At 42.0% G+C, this 12,218-nt stretch overlaps 1 protein-coding gene across 4 annotated transcripts; it reads right to left on the bottom strand.

Annotated features, from left to right (window-relative positions):
• Window positions 1–131: 131 nt before the first annotated feature.
• Window positions 132–11,531, bottom strand: ccdc87 (coiled-coil domain containing 87). 4 transcript variants are annotated; one of them, XM_077006707.1, is made up of 21 exons: window positions 11,055–11,531; window positions 10,309–10,409; window positions 9,584–9,807; window positions 6,738–6,886; window positions 6,292–6,542; window positions 5,820–6,021; window positions 5,626–5,719; window positions 5,411–5,490; window positions 5,046–5,203; window positions 4,698–4,818; window positions 4,118–4,327; window positions 3,822–3,938; window positions 3,525–3,649; window positions 3,023–3,155; window positions 2,797–2,900; window positions 2,162–2,277; window positions 1,769–1,803; window positions 1,007–1,153; window positions 810–924; window positions 488–630; window positions 132–417 (listed from the first exon to the last, which is right to left on the bottom strand). In XM_077006707.1, exons 3-21 carry the CDS (start codon window positions 9,777–9,779, stop codon window positions 160–162), a joined length of 2,754 nt encoding a protein of 917 aa, XP_076862822.1. In that variant the 5' UTR covers window positions 9,780–9,807; window positions 10,309–10,409; window positions 11,055–11,531; the 3' UTR covers window positions 132–159. The 4 variants fall into 4 exon arrangements, with proteins under 4 accessions (XP_076862822.1, XP_076862825.1, XP_076862823.1 ...); XM_077006710.1 differs by having other exon boundaries at window positions 2,162–2,274; XM_077006708.1 differs by having other exon boundaries at window positions 11,299–11,531.
• Between the last annotated feature and the right edge of the window lie 687 nt (window positions 11,532–12,218).

The following is a 12,218-nucleotide window of genomic DNA, read 5'->3' as shown; positions in this document are numbered from 1 at the left end:
GAAAACAAGCATATTGCCACCTACAGGACAACGGAATAAACACGTTGTTTTGCATAATTTTGAAGTTTCCTTACTCTAACATTTTCTTGCAGTTTTTGATTTCCAATGTATGATAAAATGTAACACAGAGAGTCATCAAAACATGTATTTTATTTTGCATTAGCTTGAATATTTGAGCATGGGAAACAGGATTTCCTTGGACTGGAAAGTCCCTTCACTGTCTAGTGTTGAAAGTTCTTCTGGGGTAGGGTGGATGTGGGGATGAACTATGTGGCTGGAGTTAAGAGGCGGCAACCTAGCCAATGCCTTCTCCCTCCCCTCCACCAGGTTCTCCAGGACCTGAACACGTCTCTCCTGCTGCAACCAGTAGAGCATCTCAACACGGTCCCAGCGCATCTTCTCCCCGTATGGCCGTCCCTGCAACAGTGTCAGGCCGGTGACATCAGTGTTGCAGAACCCAAACCCTGCCCACCAAATGTGTGCTCACCTTATATGTGATAGTGTCCTTGAAGGTGACGGCCATGTGACGGATGCTACGGGACAACGCCTTGTCCAGAGCTGCTATCTGAGACTGGAGTCTCTCTCTTTCACTTGCCTCCTCCATCCTGGCTGCAGAGGAACCACGGTAACCTGGACAGAGAGGGATGTGGTATTGTATATATCGAAGCAAGAGAGAAGATGGAGGATATGTGGAACACTCATTCTGTCTCCATTTTCTGCTTTGCCGTGCCACATATCTAAAAGTCTGTGACAGTTTAGGTTTTGGTGGTTCATTTGTTTCCTGCTGAAGCAAGCCAGGATATACACACCTCGCTGGAAGAACCTGTTGGGGTCAGATGCCTCCTTCTCAAAGTGCTCCAGGTGCAACAATACCCACTCCCTCTGCTGGATCAGCTCAGCTGCCTTCTCCCATGCCACTATAGCCTAAGAACATATGGGGTTTTGTACTGTGTGTAGCAAACAGGTGATGAAGACAGGACAAGCGTGTTGTGCCATGGTGCCCTACCTCCTCCACCCTGTCCTGTTGTGCGCTGGAGCTGTACTTGATGGCCATGTCCAGCCTCTGAGCCTGAGGCAGGTGCAGCATAGTCCAGATCCTCTCCAGCCTGGCCTGCAAGTGCTCCTGCTGTATGCTGGGGTCATCCACTGCCTCCTGCAGCCACACACACAACACATTACCTAAAGATCTGCTTAAGGGCATTATCATTTAACAATGACTCACACAAAAATGTGTTTTCCGCTGATAAAAAATGTGTTTTGGTAAAGCTTTGTGCGTGTTTGTGAACCCGTCAAATAACTGCAAACAAGGAACTTGCTGAAATTCCTGTGAAATATGAGACATGTCATGTCAATGTGAAAATGTCAATATCCTCACTCCAAACTAGACATTCACTTTTATTTTATTTTATTTTATTTATTTATTTATTTTTCCACATGGCGGCCACCTCCTAACCGGATGCCTACACCAAGATGGACATTATTACATCTTTTTCCTTTTCTATATTTCCTTCTGTCTAAATTTTTGTTGTTGTCATGGTGACCAGCGGAGGATGGGTTCTCCCCCTGAGTCTTGGTTCCTCTCAAGGTTTCTTCCTCATGCAAAAAAACTAGGGAGTTTTTCCTTGCCACTGTTGCCTTTGGCTTGCTCACTGGGGGCTAGGACTCGGCACTTGTAAAGCTGCTTTGTGACAACAACTGTTGTAAAAAGCGCTGTATAAATAAAATTTGATTGATTGATTGATTGATTGAAAACAATACACCAGCGCACCATGTGCAGGATTTCGTCTTCTGCTCCTTCCACCTCTGAAACACATGAAAAAGAGGCCTATTTCAGTCTGCTTTTATTACCATGCCCTTTCAACCTTTACATGAAGTAAATGACAAGTAATAATAATAATAATAATATGTCAGAAGTAACAAAAGAGCTCAACAATGACCTTTGTTTAAATGCTCAAGGCTACATACACAGTGAGCCAAGTGAAAATGCGGGACACTGATGCCATCAACCCTCAACTGACCCCTCCACCCGGACCCAGACCAGACAGCCCTCTCAATGTCACTGTACTGGCTGCCCCATTTCTTCAGGTATGAGAGTGTATCAGAATCAGTGAGACTAACTGAAATAGTTTATGTAGGGAAGCACAGCAACTGGTGGACTTGCCATGTAGTGGTGGCTCTCTTCCCAGTCCCCCCAGCAGCACGGTGTTGACGTTCCACAGGCCGGGCGTAAAGGCCTCCTTGTGCCTCCTCAGGACATCGGCCTTTTCCTGTTCCCTGCTGGGATGAAAGAACAGGTGACGATGAACAGGCTTATACAGTAAAAAAAAACACCTACATCAGGTTTCACTAAGGAGTGCCAGGTGACCTGTGATTTACAGTAATTATTTAATTTATAAAGGACGTTAAATGTCAGGAGGCTGGTAATGCAGATGTGAGGAACAGCTATCATTACTATCATTGTCAGAGGTTATCGGATCCAGGTTTGAATCTCACATCTTGTACACATCCACTTCAACGACACTTGCTGAGGTAGCTCTGACTATATACACCTTTTAGAAAAAATAGCTTTCAGGCATTCATTCAAGATGCTTAAATGATTTTACTTTTGACATCATAAGAAATCATCATCAATCAACCTGCTCTTCAAACTAAGATGAACATACTGATGAACATGAAGTGTCTCAGAGTGTGACGATGGCCCCTGTGAGAGCAGCTTAAGTGGAAAACTGAAGAAAAACTTGGACAGTTAGAAGAAAACAAGCAGTATTCCTTCCCTTCATCTTTCCACAGAATCACCTTTTCCTCTCTTGCTGAAGCTGCAGGAGCTTCTCACGCTCAACCTCCTCATTGTCGTCGTCACTGTCGTACAGGTGAAACACGGCATGCAGGTAATCGGACTCCTTCATGTGAGGAACAGCAAGAAGCTGTTAGGTGGACAGCCATACCTGTAACTTTCATTTAATCAGTGCTAGAAAACACTTAGAGATGTATGGACACGCCCACGTGCCAACGACAGGAACACCTGTTCGGAAATGTAATTAAGGTAATCATCTGGCGTCAGGTTGGACTCCCACCACCGGCGCCATGCTGCATACGCACGAGACCTGACATCCACTGGCCTCTTGTGATCTGCCACCATCTCCATGCGGTTCCTGCTTTCAGCAAAATTACAGGATCGAGAGAAACAAACAAACAAATAACGGAGTAATGGAGCAGAGTGAGAAGAAAAAGTGGGAGAGATACGTCTTCCCCAACTTACCCGACTTCCCTCCCACTACTTTTGACAGCTGACTGCTAGCTGTTTGGATACATATTGGGATGTGTCTTATGTTATTATTACAATGTTGTGTGTAGCACTATGTGCTCAGTACTCAGGACTAAGAAGTGCTACCTGAGCTGCATGATACTGCAGTCTCCTAACCACATGGGAAATGCCCATAAGACAGAGAGAAAGAGAAGCAGTGAGAAGAAGAGAGAGAATTGCAGAGAGAGAAAAAGAGAGAGAAAGAGAGAGAGAGCAAAACCTTTGAGATATGCCATAAGGATCTGGCATCTGCAGTGCAGGATTCATCAATTTTTTGTCATGTTTCTTCTTTTTCACATCCAGCACAGGTGTGGCATTACTCAGACAAGGCTCTATCATTGGGTCCTCACCATCAAAACAAAAGCAAAGGCACATTTCACTATGGGAGACATGATGGACTAATTTCCATTTGAAAGTCTGAGTTTTATTAGAATCCATATGAAATGTAACGCATGATAATGAACACTGCTAACACAAAATCACATTTCAGATCCAGGAGTGCAAGCTAGGTAATGACCTCATCAAAGTTGAAATACTCATTCGGACAACTTTGGGATAACTCTTTGTAGATGTCTTTAATTTCATCACCAACAAACAGGTTCCGATCCAAACATTTAACCGATGAAGCTTCAATCTGGAACAAATTTCCAGTAACATATTTATCAATTAACACAATTAAACAAAATGAAAGATAATGGAGAATTCTTAAATATACTGCATGTCACAGTTACACTGAAAGCTAGAAATAGCTCCTGATATACTTAAGTGTTTGTGTGAGTGTGTGTGTGAGGTACATCAGGAGAATTACAGCACCTCTCCGGTTAGGTCATTGTAGACGGGTGGGTACATGCTGATGCTCATGGTGTCCAGGCGGACCCTGTCAGAGACGCGGGAAGCGGCCGTCCGAACCACACCCTGGACGGGCACACTCATGCTCACCACCGCCACCTGGGGTGGCCGGGGTCTCTCTGCCTCGAGCCGACACTCTGTCTCTCTTCGCCACTCCTTTTCTTCCTCCAGCTTCTGTCGCGACACGGATGCCAAGAGAGGGGTGAAAGAAACACAGCAGAAGCACTGAAACAGCTACAAGACCATCTGTCCTTTGTCGATGTTACTGTTCATCAGGCTATGATACATATTGCACCCTGTCTCATTTACTTACACACTCTGTGCTAGTCACACAGTCATCCTATCCAGATAATCAACACATACAGTTCAGTCTTACAGTGCTGTGTGCTACAATCAGCAGCAGTTGTCTCTGAGTCAGATATTCTATCCTTCTTTTCAGCCCATGCGGCCACAGCACATATCTGGCATGTAAGAGTTACCTCTAGTGCACCCATGCTCCACAGGAGGATGTGTTTGTGTAGAGTGTTTGGGTCTTTGCGCTTACCTGCAGAACAAGGGTCAGCTGTTTGAGTTTGCTGGAGCCGCTGGTGCTCAAAGCTCGGATCAGAGGGGGAATGTCTGTGTCAGAGTCTGACATTTCCATAGGATTTGTATCCTGAATCAGTCTACATACAAATACCAAATGAGGGTTTGTGGTAGCAGGGTGACATCTAGTGTGTGGTCTACCACTGCAGCTATTTTCTGTAATTGATGTTCTCCACACAGGTATAATGTAATCACTGACAATAATGTGCTAATTTGCCTGTATTTGACAAACCATCTGTTCTGCATCCGCATGCTGGTATAGAAGTTAGGTGGTGTATCTGTGAGTGTGAGTGTTTGTGTGGTGGACCTCTTCAGATCCTCAGCAGGGGTGATGTATTTCTCCAGGCCAGAACTCAGGTCTGTAGACAGCAGTCCTAAAGAGGACTGAGGTCGTGCTGGAAGTGCTGCAATCTCCAGCTCCACCAGCAGTGTCTCCCTCTGCAGGTCTGGCATGGAATTACATCCCTGAGAGGCCCATTAGGAACAAAATTTTGCTGCAAACTTTATAGAATAAGTAGCACCTTCAACGCTTAAATGTATGTTTTTGACAATCACTGCCATTTTTTATACATTTATTATCATCATGCATAATGAACTCAAGAAGTTTAAGGACTATAAAAACACACCAGTTTTACCACTGTCATCATCTTACAAATACAAGAACTCCATGACCTTCAGCCGGGTGACGATCCTCAACTGATCTTCCTTTTCCTCTTCCTCTTCCTCTGCTTTAGGTGTGCTGGGTGTGATACCTGAACACACGTCATACACAGTAACTGAGAGACGTGTGCCTGTGTGAGGTTTACTGGGAACGGATGAACAGATAAAGACAAGTAGAAAGGCCTAAGCAGAGAGCACTGGTGTGTGGATGTGTGTGAGCTGCGTACAGAGCTTCTCCATTTTGCTGGTTACCGGCTCCATGTGACAAGGCATGAGTTTATACACACGTTCCAGATCCAACTCTCCTATTTTTTCTTGGATCTAAAGAGAGGTAAAAAAAGAACAACTGTTCCTCTGATCAACTGTTTCTCTGATGCATACATTCTCCAGCCCTCATGCTAACACTTGAATGTCCAACAACCTCTAGAATGTCTTTCTCCACTGTGGTCTGCTGCTGCCTGCTTGCCACACATTTCCTACGGCTGGGCCTGACGCGCAGTGTGAGGTCTGGCTCACCACGGTGATCATCAGCTTGCCTCTGTCCCACCACATGTTGGTACCCCGTGCCCCGTGTTGACTTGATCCCATTGGCAACACGACGTCGTATTGAATGAACGTTCAAACTGTAAACAGATATACTCTAAAACAACATCCCTTAACACGCTTAACAGGCCAAGTCACTGAATAACATGCACTACATGGCCAGGAGCCCAGAAACAGCTGTGTATGGCCTACTCTGCTTAAATTTAAAAAGAGGCTTCTTCTAGTTAAAAAAAAGTCATTTTTATGCTCTCAGGAACCAAATAGAAAGCCTATACGAACTTTGCATAAAATCAGCAAAAGCGGCACAGGGAAGAAGTGAGGGGAGAGAAGATGGCGATAGATCCTCTTACAGGCTGCCGAGATCCAAGGCCATGTGGGCAGCCAGGCGGCTGCGGTTGGCCCAGCGGCTGAAGATGCCGCGCCGCCCCATCGCGTCCAGCAGGTGGAGGTAGTGCAGGTACAGGCGCTCGCAGACATGAAGCACTTTGCCAAAGGTCCCGCTCCTTAACCGCCAGTTTTCCTCCGAGGTCAGCGTAGGGTCAGTGTGCAGCCTGCAAAGGTCGTGCCAGATCAGTCCCAGCTCAGACGTCATAAGTGACACCTGTGGGACCACAAAGACAGCATGGCAAGGGTTTGTTTACAAAAATCGTACCCTGGGTCATTTATACAGATGTACACTTGTATTCTACCAAGAATGGTCTCCATTATTCCAGATCTCTAGTATAGTATTCCTAATGAGCAAATGTATGCAATGTTATGCTCATAACACTTCCAAGGGTTCTGGAGAAAGACTGACCAGCATTTCCTGGTCCTCAGCGCAGCAGTGTTGGGGTGTCTTCTGCAGGACTCTGCCTCTCAGCTGTTGACAGAGTTCTGACAGACTGGCTGGAATGTTCAGCACCGCTTCAGAGGCTGACAACTCACACTTTGCCTCCTGAGCCCTGTCTAAGAGACACAAGTAATGTGATAATGGAATTATTTGGCGTGGGAAGGAGTGACAGCTTCTATTATGAATGTATTATGTATTTGCAATATATAGTAAAACCCACATCTTGGACATCTTAAGTAGTTACAAGAAAGGCAGTTTGGTAAATTTGTATATTAATCTTATAAATTACAGATTACATACATTGTATATAAGATTTTTATAGTACAAATCTAGCTATTCGAATTGTCACACACACGCATATGCACAAACCTACCCTGCCTAGAAGCCAATTACCTACTTATTCCCATCACCTCTTGCCATTTATCATTTGTTTGCAGACCCTATTTAAGCCTATTTTCCTGCTGTCAATGCTGCATGCCCCAGCTGTTCTATGGCCAGGTGCACATTCTGGTCCACCCACGTAACCCTGCTAAGCTTCACCACTTCGAGTAGTTACCAGTGCTACCAGCTGTCGCTGTTTACCAGCACTTTGAGTTGCTGCTGCTGCCTCATCAGCTACTTTATTTTATTAGCTTGAGTCTCGTCATGGACAATAAAGACTCTCTTGATCGCTTCTCTGCCCCCGGTGCTTCCCTTAACACACCTTGTTCTTGGTGATACTCAGTAGTGGTTGCATCTTTGTGTTTCTTTCAGTCTAACAACTCCTATTGAGCAATATCGCTCTACAAAGGTCTGTACCATTTAGCCATCATGCTATCCTAGCAACAAGGGAAAGAAAAGTAATGACCAGTGGTGAACAGTTAAAAATGATTAGATTGTATATGCCTAACCATGGGATGTCAGGATTTTATAAAATCGCCCCCAAAACTTACTTAGATCTTTTAAACTGGTAATTGTAATATCTCATAGGGATCTCCTATGAGATGCGATCTCATCCTCTGATGAAGAATTCATTAAGAATCATAAAGCAATTGTTGGTGTAGCATGTTACAGTTTTTCTCAAGTTGATTTGGTTCAATTCTCAGATCAGAACTGAAATTCTCAAAACTGTTCATTCAATCTCCACATCTCCATGTCACTTGTGCACATCATAATTGCATTTCTCATTGTGTTTCACATTTTGCAAATGCTTTTGTACAATCATGCAAATGGTCATGGACAATTGTCTGTGTTATACTGATTGTCTGTTGAATTGGCTTACACTCCAAAACCTTTAGGCTTTAAATCATCGCCTAGGTCATTACATGCAAAAGTGCTTAACATGTCATCATAATCTCTCAGGCATATTTTGTACATTTATTTTACACTTTTAAAAAATGTCTTTGGCTTTCAGTTAAGGGAATATGTGAACATTTAGATCATCCAGTGATCTGAAACATAGATCAGAGGTACATCTCATGAGCCTGTTATTGACAAACATATGTGTGTGTGCGCATGTGTATGTGTGTATATATAGACACAAAACATTGCAGTGTAAATGAAGCCTCACAATGGAAAGAGGAAGGGTAAGACTGCGTGGTGGAAGGCTGAGGGGACATAGGAGACGTAGGAGGGTACATGTCCATAGATTTGTCCCAGATTAAATAAGGGCAACAATTGTGGTCTCACAATGGCTGAAGCTGGTCGCCAGGTATAGCCGAATATTGGAGGAACAACTGTGTCTTCAATTGTCCAAACATTTTGTAGAGACAACAGGTTTGTAATTCAGAAATGTTCACTCTGCTGTAATGCTGCAAAGTGACAAATCCTGAAATGGTGTTCATTCTTATGTTTTGCTTTTTTACATTCTTATACCATATAGGATTGCAAGACCAGCTCATAGGGGTGGCAAAGGTCCCCTGTTCACACCTCAACAAGAGGAGCCCAAATGTGCCATGGTCATAGCAAATAATTCCATAAGGCTGAGGGAGATCCAGCAAGCCATCATACAAAACAACAGTGTATTTTCCAATTATTACATCTGTAAGCATCTCCACTATTGACTGGGTTTTGAAACGACAGCAGATGACCATGAAACAGCTGTATAAATTTCCAAATAGTGACAGGGTGAAAGAGCTATGGTACCAGTATGTACAGATAAAGCCTTTATGCATACTGACACACTTGGCCATGGCTGAAATGTATGTGATATGTATTATCTGTACTTCTTTACTCCTTTTGTGTTGTAGTATATTATGGAGCTGGAATCAAGAGAACCACTCCAAACTTTTATATACCTGGATGAGGCTGGTTTCAACCTTACAAAATGCAGAAGGCATGGTCGAAACATCATTGGCCAAAGGGCCACCATTGATGTGCCAGGCCAACGGGGAGGAAACATCACGATGTGTGCTGCTATGTCAGAGAATGGCGTGCTTACACATATTCCCATTACAGGGCCCTATAACACACAGCATCTCATCACATTCTTGGACACCCTCTATAGGGATCTCCTCCCAGATAATGAAAGAGGTGTGATGCAAGAGGATTTGCCCAAATATGTGATCATATTTCACCACTCTTAACACCATCAGGCAATGGTTCACCACTCATCCAACAGAGAGGAGCATCAGGATGAATAGAAAAGAAAGCACTACAGTAATTCCTTAAGTTGTTTTCAATATTCAGAGTAAGTTTCTAATTTTGTAGTTTTTTCTTTGTTCCATATAGTGCAGGCAAACAGTTGTGTACCAAATCAACTGAGAAGAACTGTAGTCACATAAAAATGTGAAGGAAATGTCACCTAAAATGTAAACAAAAAAGCAAAATGTAACCTCTTTTCTTCACATCTCTGTCTGCATGAGAGAAAAGTGATAATGGCCCCAGAATGTTCTGGAAAGACTTTTGTGTCTCTTGGCAGTAGGTGACCATCTGGCCAATGGACAGTGCCATATCATCACATTCAGCTTTCAGCCTCTGGTTCACAGCACTCGCAGTGTCATATCTTTGCATCAATTTAACTGACATCATCACACCTGGTATCACTGTGGCACATTGCCTGAAACAAAAGACAGAAAGGACCTTTAGCATCTAACGGTTGCTCCAATATAATAGTTCTGTGACAATTTCAAGGTATAATGTGTATATATATATATATATATATATATATATATATATATATATATATATATATATATATAATGTGTATAATGTGTATATATGTGTGTGTGTGTGGACCTATATATATGGACCTCTGTCCAGAAATGTCCTGTTTCTCTGGAAACTTTGTGTACTTTACTACAATTTGTATATAGATAAGATGCGTAGCGATATAATATATATCTCCCAGTTAAAGTCCCAATTAAAATCCCAGTACCGCTTGGCATACTCCACTCATGAGTATAACTCATAAAAGCTTTCTCCGTGCATGCCTCCCAAACAGCTTGTTGGCATGTAGATAACACCTGATGGTTTTTTTGGAGACTTTGTAACCCCAAGATGCTACCATTTGATTAAATTATCTTACAGTGAGTTTTGGAGAACTTTTTACTTCTCTTACCATCCTTCTCACTGTGCATGGTGGCAAGGTACACTTGCATCCTCTTTCAAGCTTTTTTGTCACAGTTCCAGATGTTTGTAAATCTTTGATGATTGCTCTGACTGTAAATAAGGGCATCTGCAGGTGAGTAGCTATTTCTTGTATCCATTGCCTGATTTATGAAGGTTGACACACATCTGCCTTACTTGAGTAGTATGTTGTCTTTCCCATGTTTAAGAATGAGTAAGAGAACTAGACATCTGTGTAATGACATATTTATACCCCAGGGAAACAGGAAGTGATGAATTACTAATTAAAGGTTCCTAGATACTTTGATCCAATTTATAAACTACTGTACAAATGGCATAAATGGTTCAAATACATTTCCAAGAAAAGAAATTGTTATGGGTGCCAATAATTATGGGAAATAATTATTTCTTAGTCAGGATTTTTCTTTTTTTTCCAGTTGAGTTGAAGGTTGCCTTTTTCATTTTTTTTTCATATATATATATATATATATATATATATATATATATATATATATATATAATGGTTATGATATACATACAGTAGATAGATAGATAGATAGATAGATAGATAGATAGATAGATAGATAGATAGATAGATAGATAGATAGATAGATAGATAGATAGATGCCAATTACCTAGCGAGGCCTACTCATCAGGCTCAACAGGATAGAATTCTAAAAATTTTCGCTATGTTACTTAAGAAACATACTTTAAAAGTTAATGCACAGATTTACTTACCCGCAATTTCCGTAATCACATGAGCTATCGCCATTAACTAAGTTTAGCTTACAGGTTAGATTTGTAACATTGTAACTAAGCAGCCTGTATATGGACCAGAATAAGGGGCTCTGTATCAAATATTTTGCTTGGAAACGCCTGTCACTCAAAACAAAATTCAGATTATGCAGTTATTAACACTGTTGCCCCATAAATTTTTTTTGCTGTTTCTCGCTACGCAACGGCTGCAACTAAAACAAGTTACCGGCTGTCTATTCTTCTGTCGACGTCCGAGCAGGTCCTGTTGCTTAGAAACCAGGCCATGGACGCAAATCACTTACAGTAAACACATGCACACCTTGGCTGACAACTTCATATATTAACAACTCAATTCATTTAAGAAGCAAAATCAATCCAGTGTTGCGTATTGATTTAAGATGTAATACTATACATTAGTCAACAGTACAGATGTTTGCCGTTCGTTTGTCATTCGATGAAACATGGTCAATAACTACAGAGGCTACAATGAAGTGACGTAGACATCCTCTTAAATGAGTTACCGATTATAAGAAAGTGGGGGAAAGTGGTTTTGTTGTCATTGCAAGAAAAGAAAATGCAGTCTAAATCACGGACGCAGTCTACTGATTAACAAATTAGCCTGCGCTAGAAACAGAACACGCTAAGGAAACCATGTCCTGAAACTGGTAGGCTATAGTGCCAATGATTGGCTTTGCCCTTAATAACTTTCCTACCATGACTCACTCTATACAGATATAAAAATATATAATGGATTTTAATTTCAAATTTAAATAATGGAATAATTTACTATAGTGGTAAACCTTGTGGAGATTTCATAACAATGGTGTTGAGAAGTCAGCGTCATGGCACTAGTGTTTATACCAGGACATTAAGACAAAACACAGTTTGATAGGACAGGTAAACTCTGAGAACTGAAGAAATGTGGGTGGATGGTTTTTGGATTAGGCACAAAGTTTCAGCCAAAGTCCATATGCATTCTTCATGTGCACTATGTAGAAATTAAAGTGTCAGGCATATAGGTTAATTACAAATCTCCCCCACATAAAAAATAAGGCGAACATGAGATAGTACATTCTAAATCTCAACTCAACTGCAAGTGCTACTTTTTTCTATTTTTTTACTCTTCAAAAACAAAACATGTACAAT

Source organism: Brachyhypopomus gauderio, chromosome 5 (genome assembly GCF_052324685.1).
Source record: "Brachyhypopomus gauderio isolate BG-103 chromosome 5, BGAUD_0.2, whole genome shotgun sequence".
Classification (NCBI taxonomy): domain Eukaryota; kingdom Metazoa; phylum Chordata; class Actinopteri; order Gymnotiformes; family Hypopomidae; genus Brachyhypopomus; species Brachyhypopomus gauderio.
Note: the sequence above shows the minus strand (reverse complement) of the source record. Positions and strands in the feature narration are given on the sequence as shown.